An 18,319-nucleotide genomic window follows, 5' to 3' on the forward strand; every position below is an offset into this window, starting at 1 on the left:
GTGAGGACAGAACAGGAGTTTTTCCTCCTCTCCTGAGATGTGTCTTTTCCAGAAAAACTGAGCCCAGCATTCCCAGCGCTGGCAGTTTCACCCAGCACTGAGAATTGAAGTTTTAATTTGTTTGTTTGTTTTTCCTTAAGGCTTTGTCTGTGGGAGGGACTCTCAACTTTCATGTCAAAATTATCCAGGTGATGGTGATTATCCATAATTATAACTATATTTATCCATATTCCTTCTGGTTTTCTTGTAATCACAAGGTCTTGTAATTTGGGGGAAAGGGGAAAAAACAGCTTTAGGCCCTTGTCCAATGAGCTGGAGAGGGGGAAAGTGCATAGATGGGATACTGGTGTTGCTGGCCAGGGGTCTGTGTACAAATCACAAACAGGATGGGATTGCAGAGAAACACATCTCAAGCTGTTTATTTTCCAGCATCCCTCTCATTACATGGTTATGACAGTGGGAAGATGCCAGCAGCTCACGTCCTCAGCAGCAGCCAAAGAACTCAATGTTACAACTCACTTAAAAGTTTTTTCACCAATCACACAAAGCAAAAGCATATTGTCAGTACTTCTACCCAACCACTATAAGCACACATACCTTCGGTTAAAACAATGCTTGCTTGTTTCAAGTACAATACCTGCTTGTAAGCATTAAAATACAATACACAGAGCTCCATTATTAAGCTTAGAACTTCCCAATATCTTGCTAGATACTCTTTTCTGTAGCTTTGGGAGTTATTCTAGCCAAGCATTAATACACAGATCGTTGTTCTATTTGTCCTTACATTCTGTATCTCACATAACATTTCTGTGGACAAATCTTGTGGCTACTGCTTGGCTCTAACTGCAGTTCTGCTGTTGCTGAGGCCTGTCTTTTGCAGCTTTCCCTCAGATTTTACACCTTCCCCGTGTGTCAGGCCACGTTCCATGTCCCCAGGAAGGATCCCTGGGAAGGATCTGGGCTGGGCTGGGTTTCCTGGTGTGTCCAGGAGCTCCTGGCAGTGGGCAGAGCAGTGGGGGTGGAAAAGCTGCAAAGAGGGCAGGAGGAATGTGGGGCTCCATCCATGGAGGAAGGGCAGCCTCATCGCTGCACTGAGCACCCAGAAGGGGCTGGAAGGAGAGATTCCAGCAGGAGGAGCTCCTTGGGGGTCCAAGTTGTTCATAGAATCATGGAAAAACCTGAGATAAAAGGGACCCATGAGGATCATAGATTCTAAGTCCTGGCTCTGCACAGGACACCCCAAAATCCCCCCAGTCCCAAAATCCCAATCCTGAGCGTGCTGTTCAAATGCTCCTGGAGCTCTGGCAGCCTCGGGGCTGTGACCCTTCCTAGGGAGCCTGGGCAGTGCCCAGCACCTCTGGTGAGGAACCTTTTCCCAGTATCCAATCTGACCCTCCCTGGCATGGTCCAGCTGCTCCCTGAGTCCTGTCCCTGGTCCCAGTTCCTGGCGGTGCTGGTGACTGGTTTGTGCTGTATCCAAACATTTAGGATTTTGGCTGATAGCCCTTTTGGGTGGCAGCAAACAGGACAAGTGTGGGCAACTCTGAGCTCCAAGAGCTGTTTCCCAGGGATGGATTTCGTGGCCAGCAGCTTCCAGGAGTGGCCAAGAGCTGAGCTGAGAACTTGCCAGCCTCAGCAGGGTGGGCAGAGCCAGAGGAGAGGTGAAATGCAGCTCCTGGAGTGAATTAGGAGCTTGTGGAAAGCCTTGGGAACGCAGAGCTGGCTGTGTCACCCTGGGCAAGCTGAGACAGTGCCCTGGGCACCCCGAGGGACCTTGGGGCTCATGGAGAATGAAGAATGATTTAGGAAAATTTCCTCCCTGTGAGAGTGGGGAGGCCTTGGAATGGATTTCCCAGAGGAGCTGTGGCTGTCCCATCCCTGGAAGTGTCCAAGGCCAGGTTGGATGGGGCTTGGAGCAGCCCAGGAAGGTGGGAGGTGTCCCTGCCCATGGCAGGGGTGTCACTGGATGAGCTTTAAGGACCCTTCCCACCCGAACCATTCTATGATTCCATGATCCCATGATTCTGTTCCTACGGGTCCCTGTGATAATTCATATTTGGGTTTTGCTGTGTTGCAGCAGGAGGAATGCCTGGATGAGGAATGCCTGGATGAGGAATTCCTGGGTGAGGAATGCCTGAATGAGGAATGCCTGAATGAGGAGTTCCTGGAAGCCTTGGAGCTGTTTGGGTGAGCCTGGAACTGGCTGCCTCTGGCAGAGCCCTGATTCCTGTTCCGGATCAGCAGGGTGGGCAGAGCCAGAGGAGAGCAGCTCCTGGAGGGAATTAGGAGCTTGTGGAAAGCTTTGGGAACACAGAGCTGGCTGTGTCACCCCGGGCAAGCTGAGACAGTGCTCTGGGCACCCCGAGGGACCTTGGGGCTCATGGAGAATGAAGAATGATTTAGGAAAATTTCCTCTCTGTGAGAGTGGGGAGGCCTTGGAATGGATTTCCCAGAGGAGCTGTGGCTGTCCCATCCCTGGAAGTGCCCAAGGCCAGGTTGGATGGGGCTTGGAGCAGCCCAGGAAGGTGGGAGGTGTCCCTGCCCATGGCAGGGGTGTCACTGGATGAGCTTTAAGGACCCTTCCCACCCGAACCATTCTATGATTCCATGATCCCATGATTCTGTTCCTACGGGTCCCTGTGATAATTCATATTTGGGTTTTGCTGTGTTGCAGCAGGAGGAATGCCTGGATGAGGAATGCCTGGATGAGGAATTCCTGGGTGAGGAATGCCTGAATGAGGAATGCCTGAATGAGGAGTTCCTGGAAGCCTTGGAGCTGTTTGGGTGAGCCTGGAACTGGCTGCCTCTGGCAGAGCCCTGATTCCTGTTCCGGTGCTGGGCTGGAGAAGTGGGGAAGAAAATGAGGTTTCCATGTGTAAATCCATGTGAAGTTGCTGCCTGAACAATCCACTGGCCTTTGCCAAAGGCTCTGGAGCAGGGAGAGGCCATGGCAGGGAATTCAGGTCCTCAGAAAAGCCACTTCATGGAATGTGAGGATTTTGGCCCATTCTGTTTGTGTAGGATAAAGCTCAGAGGGTGTGACTGGGATGGTGGAAGGTGTCCCTGTCCAGGCCAGGGGATTGCACTGGATAAACCCTAAGGTCCCTTCCAACCCAAACCTTTCCATGATTCCCATCAATGGGGGAATCCCATCAGGCTCACAGGAATCACGGCACTGCTTGGGCAGGGGCAGAAAATGAAACCAGGCACCACTGACAGGACATCCAGTGGGACAGAGGGCCCCGAGCGCTGCCGGGAGGGAGGCACCAACCTTTGGAACAGACGATCCCTGCGGATCAGCAGCTGTTGCCAGGCTGGAAAGGGCACTCCCTGTCACCGGGCTCTGGGCTGGAGCTGCGTCATTCCATTGACTTTGTGGCCTGGTGACACAGGAAATGGGCCGGGAATCCATAAAATCCTGATAAACCTGATAAACCTCATCCTGATAATCCTCCAGTTGTGGAATACCCTGAGCTGGATCCTGAGGGTCATCGAGGCCAGCTCCTGCCTGGTGATATCCAACACCTGCCTTTGGGATGCAGGAGAACAAGTTCCCTCTGACCAGTCTCTACTCGCAGGAATTATGATGAGCTGGAAATTTTGATTAATGAGGCTGCTTTGATCCTGAAAGTGGATCTGGGTTCGCAGTGTGGGGAGATCTTCAGGGTCTTGGGAAAGGTGCTGTTGTGTTCCCTTTGATTTTGGGTGGGTTTAGCAGGAATAAGAGCTTGGCAGTGCCATTGGACATCAGGAGAATTTCTTGGGATGTGATGAGGAATTTCTCCAGGGAGAGGCTGGTCAGGCACTCCAGTGGTGGAGTCCCCATCCCTCAAGGTATCCAAAGAATGCAGCACTCAGGGCTCTGGTGGGGATAGGTCACAGCTTGGACTCCATGATCCGGGAGGGCATTTCCAGCCTCAGTGATCCTGGGATTCTGACTGCCCTGAGTGCCCCATCTGGGAGGTTGCCATCCCCCAGAGCCTCCTGCCTCCCTGGGCCTGGAGATTGATCCCAATATCCCATATCCATCCCCCATGCAGGCACTGGGAGGTGCTGGAACAATAGATGTGGGATCCAGGGCCAGAGCCCTTTGGATCAGGAGCCACCAGCAGGGCCTGTGCAAGCAGAACCTACGGATGCTCCTGCTCCCAAAAGCTCTTAATCCACACACGGAAATCCAGGCACGCAGCAGGAGGGATCCTCTGGGATAACACAGGAAGTGTGGAAACCCCACAAGAACACATTCCCAACACAGTTTTACTCACCTGCAAAGGTTTTCCTCTTCCATTACAATATTTGAGTTTTCCTCTTCCGTTACAATATTTGCCCATCCCCAACACAGTTTCACTCACCTGCAAAGGTTTTCCTCTTCCATTACAATATTTGAGTTTTCCTCTTCCGTTACAATATTTGCCCATTCCCAACACATAGTTTCACTCACCTGCAAAGGTTTTCTTCTTCCGTTACAATATTTGAGTTTGTTAAATTTTTTTGGCACTTTCCAGCTGGAATTGTGAGCCTGGCTTGTTTTCCCAAGGATTCGTGAGGGATTGGTCGTTTGTGGGGGTTTGGCTGCTCTGGGAGCGTCAGAGCCAGTCCTTGGTGTGCAGGGCCAGGGAGGATGGGACTCCCAGCACGGCAGGCAGGGAAATCACTTCCCTAAAAAGTCAAAAGTGAGCTCGGTGTCACCAAACCCCAACCCCTGGGGTCACTCACTAGGGCTGGGAGGAATTTACCGGTCGGAGCAGTTGTGGAACAACCCCGGGTTGCCATGGAACGACAACACAACAAACCTGGGATACCTCTGGTGGCCACGTGGCCTCAGCCTGGGCTCAAACGGGGAATATCCACCTGGCAGGGGGGAAGGGAGCAAACCTGGGAACAGCAAGCAGGGGATGAGGCTTCCTGCTCCCACCTGGATTGCTCGTGGTGCAGGAAGGAGGGCTGGACCTGGGTTGAAGATGGGCTCAGCCTCACCCAAATCCAGGGTGAAGTCCAGCTCCCCAGAGCCAAACTGGAGTTCCTGGAGGCTGCTGGGATAAGTTTTGCCTTTGTGGCAAAAGGTTGGGGTTCACCTGCCTGGATTGCTCCTCCTCCAGCCTCTCGTGTTGTGTGGAAGTCCCTGTATGGTGATCCAGGCTGGAATCCAGCCTGGCAACAGCTAGAGCCGGGTGGGAATTGTTGCCTGAGCGTCAGTCCCACACTCAGCTTCCAGCCCTGCTTTCTTGGGGCATCCTGGGGCTGTTCCAGGAGCTGTGAGGCTGGACACTGCCCTGTTCCCAGCTGTGCATGGATGGATGGATGGATGGAGAGGTCCCTGTCCTGTCCTCCAGCCCCAGGGGAGGTGCAGGGCATGTCTGTAACACTCCACTTCGTTTACACTCACTGGATTTTGTTTTTATAACCCCAGGATCAATTAGGCTGGAAAAGACCTCTGAGATCATCGAGTGCAACCTGTGATGGTGGGAGCTGAGCCAGGTGCAGGGCTGGCAGGAATCCTGCAGGAATCCTGCCCCATCTCTCTCTTCCTAGATCGAATTCCCCCTTTTCCCTCTTCAAAAAGAGAATTTCCCTGCAGCAGGCAGGCTTCTCCTCTCCCTCCAGAGCAGGACTGGTGGATTTTGAGCAGGCTGAGTTTGCAGCCAGCCTTATCTCCCTGTCCTGGGGACAGAAAAGCTGAAGGGTGACACTTTCAGGCCAGACTTTGAAATCTCCTGGGGAATTTACGACCTGATAGTAAAGGGTTGAGGCCCTCTGGAACTATTTGGAAATTATGAAAACCCTGAAACCCAAATTTTTTCTCTGCTTTTTCTTCATAGAACTCCAAAAATTCACGCAGGGACCCAGAATATTCAGCCAGGATTTTAATCCTGTCTCATTTGAGTGTGGACTAAAAGCTGGGTGGGATGCAACCCTCCTAACATTCAGCCATGATTTTAATCCTGGCTGATTTTGAGTGTGGACTAAAAGCTGGGTGGGATGCAACCCTCCTAACCCACCTCGGTTTTAAGGATTTATTTGAGGGATTAGCAGGAGAGGGAAGGGCAAACATATCCCCCTGGGTAGGCAGGCTCTGGGTAGTGCTGGCAATGCCAGGTTTATATTAAACAGCCAGGACCTGGCGCTGGGGCCCCTTTATCAGCTCTGGGCTGTGCCCAGGGGAGAACCTGCCTGCAGCGCTTCCAAATCCGTGTGTATTCCCTGTGCCCCCCTGCCCATTGCAGCACCCGTCCGGGCACGGGGAATCCGGGGGGACCGGGGCACAGGTGGCAGAGCAGCGGGGACACGGCGCCAGGTGTGTCCTGTCCCTTCCCTGCGGCCCTTCCCTTCGCCGCTGGAGGGTGGGAATGCAGCCAGGCACACCCAGCTCGGAGCAGTAAAATGATCCCTGCGGTGCCCTTGGGCCAAGCCCAGCTTTTCTAACGGATAAAAGGGGAGGCAGCGGGAGCGCTCTCACTCCCCTGGGCTCCAGCTCAGCCTCTCCGAGCTTTGCAGAGCGAGGCACAGCACCGTCCCCCGGAGCAGCACAGCATGTCCCGCTCGGTGACCTTCAGCTCCCGCTCGGCCGCCGGGCCAGCGCTGAGCCAGGTGCGGGTCAGCTCCGTGTCCTCCAGCCGCAGCTCCGGGCTCGGCCGCGCCGGCGGCTTCGGCAGCGCCAGCCTCTACAACCTGGGCTCGGCCAGCAAGAGGATCAGCCTGGGAGGGGGCAGCTCCTTCAGCGTCCGCTCGGGCTACGGCTATGGGGGAGCGGGCTTCGGGGGCAGCCTCAGCCCCGGCGGCATCCAGGAGGTCACCGTCAACCAGAGCCTCCTGACGCCCCTCAACCTGGAGATCGACCCCAGCATCCAGAGGGTCCGCAAGGAGGAGAAGGAGCAGATCAAGACCCTGAACAACAAATTCGCCTCCTTCATCGACAAGGTGAGGGCTTGGAGTGGCTCGGAGCTCTGGGGGTGCTGAACAGTAGGTGAGACCCAAAATGGGTTTAATCACAAATGTGGTGAGGATCAGTCCTGGAGAATGCGGTGGGATTTGCCCACTGCAATCAAATAATTTTTATTATTCGGTGTATTAAAGCCCTGCTGGCATTGCCAACAGAACAGGTCGCCTTGCTCGGGCTTCCTTTGCAGCCCTGATTTACCTGGGATTGCCCAAATGGGGGTGCAGGCTTTGCACTCCCACCCCAGCACCAAATCTGGGGAGGGAGAGGCTCCTGGAGGGAGTTGTCCCAGGAGAGCAGATGGAACCAGAGACTGTCCCAGGAGAGCAGATGGAACCAGAGCCTGCCCTGGGTGTTTATGCTGCCCTGCACAACTTGGCTCTCTTGCACTAACTAACCTTGTGTAAATCCTGCTTTGGAATCCCCGAAATGTGAGGAATCCAGCCCTGGAGTTGGAGCAGTTGGAGGGTTTGATGTCTGGGGCAGGCTTCTGTCAAGTGTCAGCCCAGCAGAATCTGCTTTCCTTTAATTCCTCCAAAGCCTCAAAGTCACAGAGCGAGCTCTTTAGCATGGAAGCCAAGCTCTATAGCATGGTCTCCATGACCCTCCTCTGGTGCTTCCCACGAACACCCAAATTCCTGGGCTGGGATTCCCACCTGCAGCCCAGTCCTTCCATCCCCTGTAAGCTCCCCTCTCTCCCACCATCCCAAATGACCCCTGTGCTCCCTCCCAGGTGCGGTTCCTGGAGCAGCAGAACAAGATGCTGGAGACCAAGTGGAGCCTGCTCCAGGAGCAGAAGACCACGCGAAGCAACATCGCTCCCATGTTCGAGACCTACATCAGCAACCTGCGGCGGCAGCTGGACGGGCTCCTGGCGGACAAGGGGCGCCTCGAGGGAGAGCTCAAGAACATGCAGGACCTCGTGGAGGACTTCAAGACCAAGTAAAGTATCAGAGTCCCCCTAACGGGGTGGTGGAGCTGCTGGCTGGGCCGGTGGCTGGGCATGGATGTCCCTGGCTCTCATGCCAGGGAGGGAGATGTTTTCAGGCCTGGAGTGAGGTGTTTAGTCCAGGGAAGCTGCCTGGATTCTTCTTGCTTGTTGTTTCTGGCACCTTGTTCCTACATGGGCAGGTGCCTCCATCCTCTTGGCTTTGCTTTGGGGCCTCCTCAGGCTTGGAAGTGGCATTTTGGGGCCTCCTCGGGGTTGAAGGTGACATTCTGGGGCCTCCCTGGGTTGGAGGTGGTGCTTTGGGGCCTCCTCAGGGTCAGAAGTGGCTCTTTGGGGTGGCTGCAGCCCCGAGAGCTCCACGGGAGCTCCCAGCTGATTCCTTGGGCAGGGAACGGAGCAGCTGCCCTGCAATTCTTCAGTGACTTTTCAGTGTCACCTGGGAGGAGCCCCAGAAGAAAGGTGGCCTTTGTCCCAGCCCAGCCCAGCCGGGAAATGCCTCTGAAAAGGGAAGGGAAGAATAGCACGGAGCTGGCAAACTGGATCAGGCAGGAACTGCAAACAAACAGAGCTGATAATCCCCAGGGTGTGTTTAGGGAGAGTCAATACCCCGAGATTCCCAAAGAGCTGCTTGGGAATCATGCTGCCCCCAGCCCTGCCTGGTTATTCCATCCACAGTTTGCCTTGGAATCTCTGCAAGGAGCTGGTTTGCAGCCAGAGGAATTAAGCCCCAAAGTTTAGTTGGATTTCCCATGGATTCAGTCCATGGACTCATGGATTTATTCCTTTAGCCTACAGATCCATGGAAAGCCAAACCCTCTGTGTGTTAATGGAAGGGAAGCAGGAATTAGGAGACGAGGGAGTGAGGATGCAGTAACTAGAATGCAGCACCTGCTGCTCACCTTTATGTAGAAAATCTCAATTATTGATGGAAAACCGAAACCACGATGTGCTCTGGGAGTGCCTGTGGCCTCTTTCCCATAGGTTTGGTTTCCACAGGAATTCCCAGGTGATATTTAGGGGAGGAAAGGCTCCAGGGTTGACACCAGCCCCTAACTCGGGAATTGCAGTGGGAGAGGGTGTGGAGCCAGCTGGGGTCATGCTGCCCGTGGGGCTCAGTTCCAAGGAGTGAGTGCCCTGGGCTTTCAGAGGGGTGTTGGGACAATATTGAACAATTTAGGAAGAAATTCCTCCCTGTAGGGGTGGGGAAGCCCTGGAATGGATTTCCCAGAGCAGCTGTGGCTACCTGTGGATCCCTGGCAGTGTCCAAGGCCAGGCTGGACAGGGCTTGGAGCAGCCTGGGATAGCAGAAGGTGTCCCTGCCCATAGCAGGGGTGGGAATGGGATGGGCTTTATGGTCTCTACAAACCCAAATCATTCCAAGATTCCATGCTTTACCAGCTCATCGACCAGCTTAGCAGAGCTGCCTCCAAGGAAATGAGGAATTTGATGATCCATTTTGGAGGAATTCAGTGTTTTTACCTCTCTCTGCTGATCCCTTGTGTGCGGAGGTGGCGCCTCTGCGTCACTTCCCGGGATTTATTCCTCTGGAATTGCACTGGCAGCTCAGTGACCTCCAGACGGGCAACGTCCATTGATCCTGGTGTGGATGGGCACGATTCCAGGTCGGAGCAGGAGGGAGGGGCAGGAGGCTGGGCAGGTGAAGCAGCTGCTGCTTTGGAAGGCAAATTCCAGCTCTGGCCATGCAGGGCCCATGTAAATTGTTGCTTTCACCTGGCAACAATTCCCAAACAGCCAAAGTGCCTCCTGCTCTGCTCCTTGGATGGCTTTCAGAATTCCCAGATCCCCAGAGCAGGTTGGTGTTGGATGTTTGGGCAGGCTGGGAGAGCACAGACAGGTCTAGGTGGGCTCCAAGATCCAGGTTTGCAAATCAGTGGTGGGCCTGTAAAATCTATGGAGAGGGATTTTTATCTGCTGGAGACCTTTAGGTGAACCCCTGGAGATTTCCAGGTGAGCCCCTCATCTGAGGGTGAACACCTAAAGAACGGGACTCACCAAGACTGGAATTTGGTGAGGCGTTGGAGGAGAATGAGGGTAGTTAATTACCTTTGGCCCTTCCCAGGACAGTGCCGTGTGTTCAACACCTGCAAAATGTTGCCAGCAGTCAGGAGTAGGGAAGTGCAGAGTGGAAGCAGCTCCAGCAGGTACTAGGATTAGCCCAGAGGAGTTTGTGGGATCTGTTTTTGTCTCTCCTGCTTTGAATTTGCTCCCTGAAGGGTTGGTGACAATGTGAGGGCACAGCCTGGGCCCTTTCAAAAGAGGAGCAGGAATCTTCTGAAGCACAGGGAATTTTAAGGATTGTGGGGGAGCAGGGAGGGGATGCTTTTCAGGTGGTGGTGGTGTGGAGCAGCTCATCCAGAGCAGACCTGTGGCACCGCTGGTGCACCAGCCCTGGGGAATTGCTGGGCTGACTCCCAAGAAATGGAGGGATAGAGAAGAAACCTGGGATAACCTTTCACTGGGATGTTTTTCATTTTATCCAGGCTCTAGCTTCACAGAAATCCCTTTTCTTTGGCAGGTACGAAGATGAGATCAACAAGCGCACGGCGGCCGAGAATGAGTTTGTGGTGCTCAAGAAGGTGAATATCATCGTGGGTCAGGGAATCCTCACATTAGGTGGGAAGGGACCTTAAATTCCATCCCATTCCCACCCCTGCCATGGGCAGGGACACCTTCCATGGGCCCAGGGTGCTCCAAGCCCCGTCCAGCTTTGGACCCTTCCAGGCATGGGGCAGCCAAGGCTCTTCCCTGGGATTGATCATCAGTGTGTGCAGCCCTTCCCCCTGTTTGCCCCTACTCACAGTTTACTCTTTGCCCTACTCACAGTTTGCTCCAGCTCTGATGAAGCTCTGCAGGGCAGAATTCCATCCAAAAGCAGCTCAGGGGAGGCCTTGAGGTCTCCACACATTCAGGGAAGAGCTGTTGGGTCCCAGGGGTTATTTGAGTTGATGCCAGGTCTTCCTTTGGGATCTTTCCTGAGGTCTCCATGTCCAACCTGACACTGAACTTGCAAACAAGGATCCCAGGGATCCCCAGGACTCTCAGGATCTGCACTCCAGCAGTGTTCAGTGCTCTGGGAAGTCATTTGTAGGCCCTGGGGTGCTACTGGGACACTTGGAGCTGGTTTGGGGAACTCTTCTTTGGAAGCCACCAGAGGCTGGGTGGGTTCAGACAGCAAAGCTCCACAATCTCAATGAGTTATTCCTCATTTTTCCAGGATGTGGATGCTGCCTACATGAACAAAGTGGAGCTGGAGGCCAAGGTGGATGCTCTGACAGATGAGATCAACTTCCTGAGGGCTTTCCATGAGGCGGTGAGGACCCTTCTGCTCCTTCAGAGGGGGAGAACAGGGAATGCTGGCTGGGAAAGTGAACTTGGGGAAGGTGATGGATTCATGGAGTCTTTCCTTCCGTAAGCAAAACTACGCCTGCAAGTCAAGTGATTCCTCTGAATTCTGTGGATTGTCACACGGATTTCTCCCTGTGTGGGATGTGGGATGGATGGATTGCAGACATAAGGGGACAGACATGGTATTTGGGATGCTGTTTGTATGAAAACGAGTGGCTGGGGGAGGTGATGCTGTGTGACAGGAATGAAAGAAAACTGCTTGTTCCAGGCTCTTTCCTCCTTGCCACTGTTTGCAAGAGCAGCGATTACCTGAGCTGGACACACATCCTTGAGAGAGGTGCTGGAATTTGGCCCCTCCAGGTTCTGCAGCTAGCTGGGTGTTGTCTAAGGAATGGGATAACAGTGGGATAAGCAGCCCTGCTGCCAAATTAGGGATAAACAGCTCCAGCTCTGCTGTTGGTTGTTGCTCTGTGCTTTGCAAGGTTGCTTCCCTCCTAATTAATAATTATTTTTGTGGAATTCTTACCTGCCTCCCTTTCCCTTCTCTCCTTGGATTCTGTTTTTAATTGGCTTCCAGAAGAGGGGCCCCAAAACCTCACTGATGAACGGGCTTGCTTTTCCTGCAGGAGCTGAACGAGCTGCAGGCCCAGATCTCCGACACCTCGGTGGTGCTGTCCATGGACAACAGCCGGAACCTGGACCTGGACAGCATCATCGCCGAGGTGAAGGCGCAGTACGAGGAGATCGCCAACCGGAGCCGCGCCGAGGCCGAGTCCTGGTACCAGAGCAAGGTGAGCTCCGGGAGGGGAGAAGCACCCAGGGACACCTTGGAGCCCCTTCCTGTGCCTGAGGGGGCTCCAGGAGAGCTGGAGAGGGCCTGAAGTGTGAGACAAAGGGAATCTCTAAGCTGTGCAAAAGGGCAGGGATGGATGGGATATTGGGAAGGAATTCCTCCCTGTGAGGGTGGGGCAGGGATGGATGGGATATTGGGAAGGAATTCCTGGCTGTGAGGGTGAGGAGGCTCTGGAATGGATTTCCCAGGGAAGCTGTTGCTGCCCCATGCCTGGAAATGTCCAAAGCCAGATTGGATGGGGCTTGGAGTACCCTGGGACAGTGGAAGGTGTCCCTGCCCATGGCAGGGGTGACACTGAATGGGCTTTAATGTCCCTTCCAAGCCAAACCATTCCATGATTCCATGATCTCCAGCTCTGTCAGCACCTGTATCCCTTGTGCCATGAGTGGGGGGGCTCTATCCCGCTCATTCCCTGCCATCCTCACCCCATCACTCTGTGTCCCACTGCTCTGTCCCAGTACGAGGCGCTGCAGGTGACAGCCGGGAAACACGGCGATGACCTGAGGAACACCAAGAATGAGATCACGGAGATCAACAGGGCCATCCAGAGGATCCAGGGGGAGATCGAGAATGCCAAGGCCCAGGTGAGGAGCTGCCCCTCTCCTGTCTTCTCTGGTCTCGGAGCTGGGATCTGGCACTGGTCCCTCTGGGGACTGGGGACAGCATCTGAGGGAGAGGCTGGAGCTGTGTCTGAGCAGTTTGGATATTGGGAAAAGCTTCTTCCCCCAGAGGATGTCTGGCACTGAACAGGGGCTCCCCAGGGAATGGTTACAGCTCCAAGGGTGCCAGAGCTCCAGGAACCTTCAGACAACACTCAAGTGTTGAATTTCAGGGTTAGTGGGATTTTTAGGGTTGTCATGTGCTGAGCCATGATGGTCCTTGTGGGTCCCTTCCAGCTCTGGACATTCTGTGATGTTAGGGATGTTTCAGGGGTCTGGGTGTCAAACAACCCCTTGAACTTGGTGATTTCAGAGATTTTTTCCAATTTTCACAATTCCATGGTCTGTAAGAGCCATTCTGGGGGGGCTGCACTGCTCATCCTGAAGGATTTTAGTTCTGCTGGGGGAGGGTTGGGAGCAGGGCGATCCTGCCAGGAAGGTGGATTTGGGAGAGGACGAGTGGAAATCACCCCTGGGACACAGAGGGGCCCCCACACAATGCCCTCCTGTTCCTGGGATCATTGTCCACTCCCTTTCCCAGGAGGGAACACCATGTTTGGGCACACACACGGAGATTTGGGGAGCTCTGTTTGCTTTCACTGGGGTTTTATCGCCTTATCAGGGCCGTGGCTCAGGCCTGGCCTGGAGCTCCAAAAGCTCCAGATAAACCTGGTGATTCATCCCGGATTATTTGGTTTCAGGGCAGGGAGGCTCTGGCACCAGCCAAGAGCTGTCCTGTTGGGGCTCCCTTGGACAATGGATGGGAGCAAAATGCCTCTTGGGTGCCAGACATGGGGGTTTGGGAGCTGTGGGGGCACAGCTGGGGGTTCCCTGGGGCCCCACAGGGCTGGTCTTGGGGTGGGGCTGGGTGTTTGGTAGCTCCAGGTGTGCTCCAGCCCACACCTGCCCACATCTCAGCCAGAGCCTGCCCAGCTCTGAAAAAACTGGGGGAAATCAGCAGAGAAAACCTGAGCTTTCCTGAACCCCAAGGGGTCTGTGGGGGATTGGGAAGCTTAGAATCATCTGAAAATAGTGCAGTCAATGGGGAAAAACTTGGTCTTCCTTCTGGGAGACCTTGGAAGGAGACGAGTTTCCATCTCCATCCAGTGCCCAAGAAACCATGTAGGGATAAACTCCCAGGGATCCACTTGAGCTCCAGATCCACAAAGGGGGTCTGGGCAGCAGAGCCAGAGGTTTGGAGCCCAGGATCCTCCTCTGGGGATCAGGAGCCCCCTGATGTGGCCGCTCTGTCCCTGCAGCGAGCGAAGCTGGAGGCGGCCGTGGCCGAGGCCGAGGAGCGCGGGGAGATGGCCCTCAAGGACGCCAGGGCCAAGCTGGAGGAGCTGGAGGCCGCCCTGCAGAAAGCCAAGGCTGACATGGCCCGGCAGCTCCGGGAGTACCAGGAGCTCATGAATGTCAAGCTGGCCCTGGACATCGAGATCGCGACCTACAGGAAGCTGCTGGAGGGCGAGGAGAGCAGGTGAGGACACCTGGGGGGATTGGTGAGCAAAGATTCCCTGTGCTCCCTCTGGGAAGGATCCAGCCCTTTGCTCCTTTTGCCTGGGGATGCTGTGAAAGCCCAATTCTGATTTCCACAAGGAAATGCAGACAAGGAAACTTCTGAAAAACTGAGTTCTGGTCCTGGAAATGCTTTGGCAGAAGAGCCAAACTGGCAGGTTCTGGGCAAAAAACCACCTGGGGAAAATAAGCAAAGAAGGAAAAAATTGGTTTCCATCATGTTTGATGCTGTAGCAGAACATTTCCAAGTGGAAATCCCTGTGGGATTAGGACAGAACCTCTGTGCTCTGTCCTCCCCACAATGGTAATAACAGAGCTGGGAAAGTCAGGGCTGGAACAAAGCCCTGGAGGGCCCAGGGATCCTCCCTGGATCAGGTGCAGTTGGAGTAGTAACTCCCTGCCTCTGTCCTCCTCCTCGAGCCCCAGGACCAAGGAAAGCTGAGTTTAATCCCTCCCCTCACCTTTGTCTTTTCAGGTTGGCTGGGGATGGAGTTGGCAACGTCAACATCTGTGAGTGGATTTTGTTGTTTGTAGCAGTTCCACCTCGTTCTAAACCCACGGGAAAGGTGGCTCAGAGTGTCCCAGTTCACCCAGTTCAGCCCCTCCTTAGGGGGAGCACCCTGAGCCTGGGGGTGGTGCTGGGGCTCCATCCCAAGCTCAGCTCCAACTCACCCAGATGAAATTGGACTTGGGGCAGCACTCATCTTCCTTTCCTCCCATTTTTGTATGGATAGAAAAGGACTAATGGGAAATGTATTCCTTGGGTTGGGAATTAGTGATGGCAGAGGGTGCTTTTCAGGTTTGGGAAGTGTTGGATCCTCACCTGGCCCGGATCTTGGGCAGGAGCTGCTTTCTCAGGGGTGCTCCAAAACAGTGGCTCTGATTTTCAGCCACTTAATTCCTACTGGGAATTGGGGAACCACCAGGAGATGAGCTGAGTGTGTTTGTGAAATGGGATGCTCCATGGGTTTTCCAGGGATTCTCCATGAGGGCTCCAAGCTCAGGGGATCCTGAGCCAGGCTGGGTGAGGGAGTGACAAAAGAAGGAAGGACTTTAACCTGAAAAAGGGAACATTTAGATGGGATATTAGGAAGAAATTCTTCCCTGTGAGGGTGGGAAGCCCTGGAGTGGATTTCCAGGAAGATGCCCCATCCTTGGCAGTGCCCAGGCCAGGTTGGACGGGGCTTGGAGCAGCCTGGGACAGTGGGGGTGTCCCTGCCATGGCAGGGGTGGCACTGGATGGGCTTTAATGTTCTTCCCACCCAACCCGTTCCGTGATCCCATGGGAGCCTTTCCTGAGGGTGCTGGGTGGGGGTTCCGGGTGCTCATGTTCCCTTTGCTCCTCTCCCTCCGCAGCCGTGGTCAGCTCCAGCGGCGGGGGCGGATATTCCAGCTCCGGAGGATTCCTGGGAGCTGGGATCGGAGGAGGCCTCAGCCTGGGCTCGGGAATGGGCAGCGGAGCACTCGGGTTCTCCTCTGGAGGCTCCACCAAGTCCTACACCATCACCACCACCTCGTCCAGCCGGAGAAGCGTCAGGAAGTAACTCCCAGAGTGGAGCTTGGCATTCCCAGCACCTGAGGGAAACCGTGGAAAGAAAAGTCTTGGAGCCTTTTGCAGGATGAATTGGCTGCAAAATGCCTGCAGTGCTGAGGCCGTGCCCCTGCCCTGCCGGGCTTGATCCTGCACTCTTGGAGTTCAACCATTCCTCTGGGAGCAGGATCAAGCCTGTGGGGTGAAGTTTATCCCAGGATGCGGGTGGGGTATCCCTGCTGTTACCCTTGTGCTTGGTACCCCCTGCTCTGGGCTGGATTTCACCCTTGGAAAGGCAAATCCCACATTTCTGCTGTGCTTCTGCAAAAGACCAGAAGATTCTCTCCCTCTTAACAGGAGCTGGAAGACTCCAATCCCTCAGGCTCCTCAGCCCCTGCCAAGGGCTCACCCTGGGTTGGGTTTTTTTAAATATACCAGGAAGAAAACAAGCTTGGCTCTCCCCTTATTTTCTTTGGAAATGGGCTCAGGGTTGGGGTTCAACATTCTCTTGTCACTGAAGCTGTTTCTGACAAAGGCAGCACTGACAGATTGATTTCAGACTCCTTGTAGCAAAATAACTCCACAAGAACCTCCTAAACCCTTTCCCTTTCTTTAAATGAAGCCCAAAGCTCAAGGGATCTAAAACTGCTTCAAATTCCATGTGTCCCACTGAATTGGGAGATTAATTCCCTATTTTTGAGTGTCTCTGTTTACCACTCCCTATTTAAGGGTATTTAGTGATATCTGGAGTCTCCTGCAGTGATGGTTCAGTTGATGCCCCATTCCAAAAACCCCTTGTTCCTGCCAAAATGGGTCTTCAACATACCAGGGAAATTGTTGTTACTACAGTAGGAAGAGTTTTTAGGGAACTAACTCCAAGGACCTGCTCCCAGTTTTTGTGTTGATGTTCAGCCATGTCCTGGCATTGGCGTTTGGGTTGGATTTTTATGCTTTTTATGTCTTTCATGAGTCGTTTATTAAAGTTTCCCTTTTAGCTGCATGTCCAGTCTCAGCCAAGTTCTTTGTGCTGCTCTGGGTGCTCAGGAGCTCTGGAAAACATGCAGGAATCGCCTTCCTGCCAGGTCTGGAGCCTGCCCTGGCTCTGTCACCTGAAGCAGGGCTGTGGGCAGGGGCAGGCTTTGGGGTTTGCTGCCTGCACAGCTCAGTCCTGGCTGGATTTTGCCTGCCTGGAGTCTGGGCAGAGGGATGGGGGGAGTTTGTTCAGAGTCATGGTTTGAGCTCAGGACCAAAATGGAATCTGGTTTTAATGGGAGGGACGAGTCAGATTTTAGGCCTTCTTCCTCCTGGATTACAAGTTGCTCCAGTATCAGGAAAGGTGGCTGTGGAATCCTCAGGAGCAGCCAATCTGCCCTCCCTGCAGTAATTCCCATGCGTGGCTGTGCTCACCTGGCCCATTGTGCTCCCAGCTTCTCACTTGGTCCTTGGTGCTCGCAATTTCCCACCTGGCACTGTGATCCTGATTTCCTCCTCCGGTCTCTGGACCATCTGTGCCAGCTCAGCTGTCCGGGGTTGCTGCCCGCAGTGACTCTCATCCCCTCCAGCTAAAATCACAGCCATGGAATGGTTTGGTTTGGAAGCTCATCCCATCCCACCCCACCCCTGCCGTGGGCAGGGACACCTTCCACTGTCCCAGGCTGCTCCAAGCCCTGTCCAGCCTGGCCTTGGGCACTGCCAGGGATCAAGCCACAGCTGCTCTGGGAAATCCAGTTCAGGGCCACCCCACCCTCACAGGAAGGAATTTCTTCCCAATATCCCATCTAAATCTTCCCTCCCTCTGCTTAAGGCTGCTCCTTGTCCCATAGCTCAAAAGGTGTCGTTGCATATCCCTAAACACATCTTGAGTTAAACCAGAGCAGATCAGAGAGCAGGGGGTGTTTCTGTGGGGTTAAAGTTGGCCTGAAGAGAGGGGAGCCCCACCCTATCCTTTCCAGGTGCCCTCACTTTGTTTTCCTGCCAGGCCTGGGCTCGTGCCCAGCTCCTGCAGACACATCCCTGTGCCAGGCCCTGACGCCCTCGATGGCTCCATCCAGGTGTGGATCTCGGCTGCTGCCCCTCACAGAAGTGTCTGGGACCTGAGCTGCAGCCAGTGAAGCTCCTGGTGGGGACACGGGCTGTCCCTGGTGGGGACATGGCTGTCCCTCTTGGGGACGTGGCTGTCCCTCTGGGGATGTGGCTGTCCCTGCTCTGTGCCCAGTCCAGCCCCACACTGGTGCCACCCCCCATGTCCAGCTGGGTCCCCCTTTGCAGTGACCATTTCACAAAGAAACACCCTGAGCCTGGGGCCACGCCCTGCTCCCCCAGGATAACCAGCTTCCAAATCCAGCTGGGAAATGGGAATTACTGCTGGAGCCCTGGGGAAGCCTCTCATTTCTCATGTTCTCAGGAATTAATCCTCTTCTTTCAGCCTTTCTCCCTTGGCTTCCAGCTCGGCCAAACTCTCTCTGTGTTCTGGAGATGCTTTGGGGATGGAAAGAAGAATTTGAGG

The 18,319-nt window shown here is 54.3% G+C and overlaps 1 protein-coding gene across 1 annotated transcript; it reads left to right on the forward strand.

Moving 5' to 3' along the window:
- The first annotated feature begins 6,122 nt into the window (after positions 1-6,122).
- Positions 6,123-16,813, forward strand: LOC120500594 (keratin, type II cytoskeletal cochleal). Its single transcript, XM_039705713.1, has 9 exons — positions 6,123-6,918; positions 7,671-7,879; positions 10,423-10,483; positions 11,122-11,217; positions 11,879-12,043; positions 12,564-12,689; positions 14,024-14,244; positions 14,758-14,792; positions 15,639-16,813. Exons 1-9 carry the CDS (start codon positions 6,532-6,534, stop codon positions 15,824-15,826), a joined length of 1,488 nt encoding a protein of 495 aa, XP_039561647.1. The 5' UTR covers positions 6,123-6,531; the 3' UTR covers positions 15,827-16,813.
- Positions 16,814-18,319: the final 1,506 nt, after the last annotated feature.

The sequence above is a fragment of the Passer montanus genome, unplaced genomic scaffold (genome assembly GCF_014805655.1).
Source record: "Passer montanus isolate IOZ18808 unplaced genomic scaffold, ASM1480565v1 scaffold183, whole genome shotgun sequence".
Taxonomy (NCBI): domain Eukaryota; kingdom Metazoa; phylum Chordata; class Aves; order Passeriformes; family Passeridae; genus Passer; species Passer montanus.

Coding starts and splice junctions, on each gene's coding strand:
- LOC120500594 (XM_039705713.1), top strand. CDS start 6,532: ATGTCCCGCTCGGTGACCTTCAGCTCCCGCTCGGCCGCCGGGCCAGCG. Junction 7,880..10,422: donor GTGGAGGACTTCAAGACCAA/GTAAAGTATCAG, acceptor TTTCTTTGGCAG/GTACGAAGATGAGATCAACA. Junction 12,044..12,563: donor AGTCCTGGTACCAGAGCAAG/GTGAGCTCCGGG, acceptor GCTCTGTCCCAG/TACGAGGCGCTGCAGGTGAC.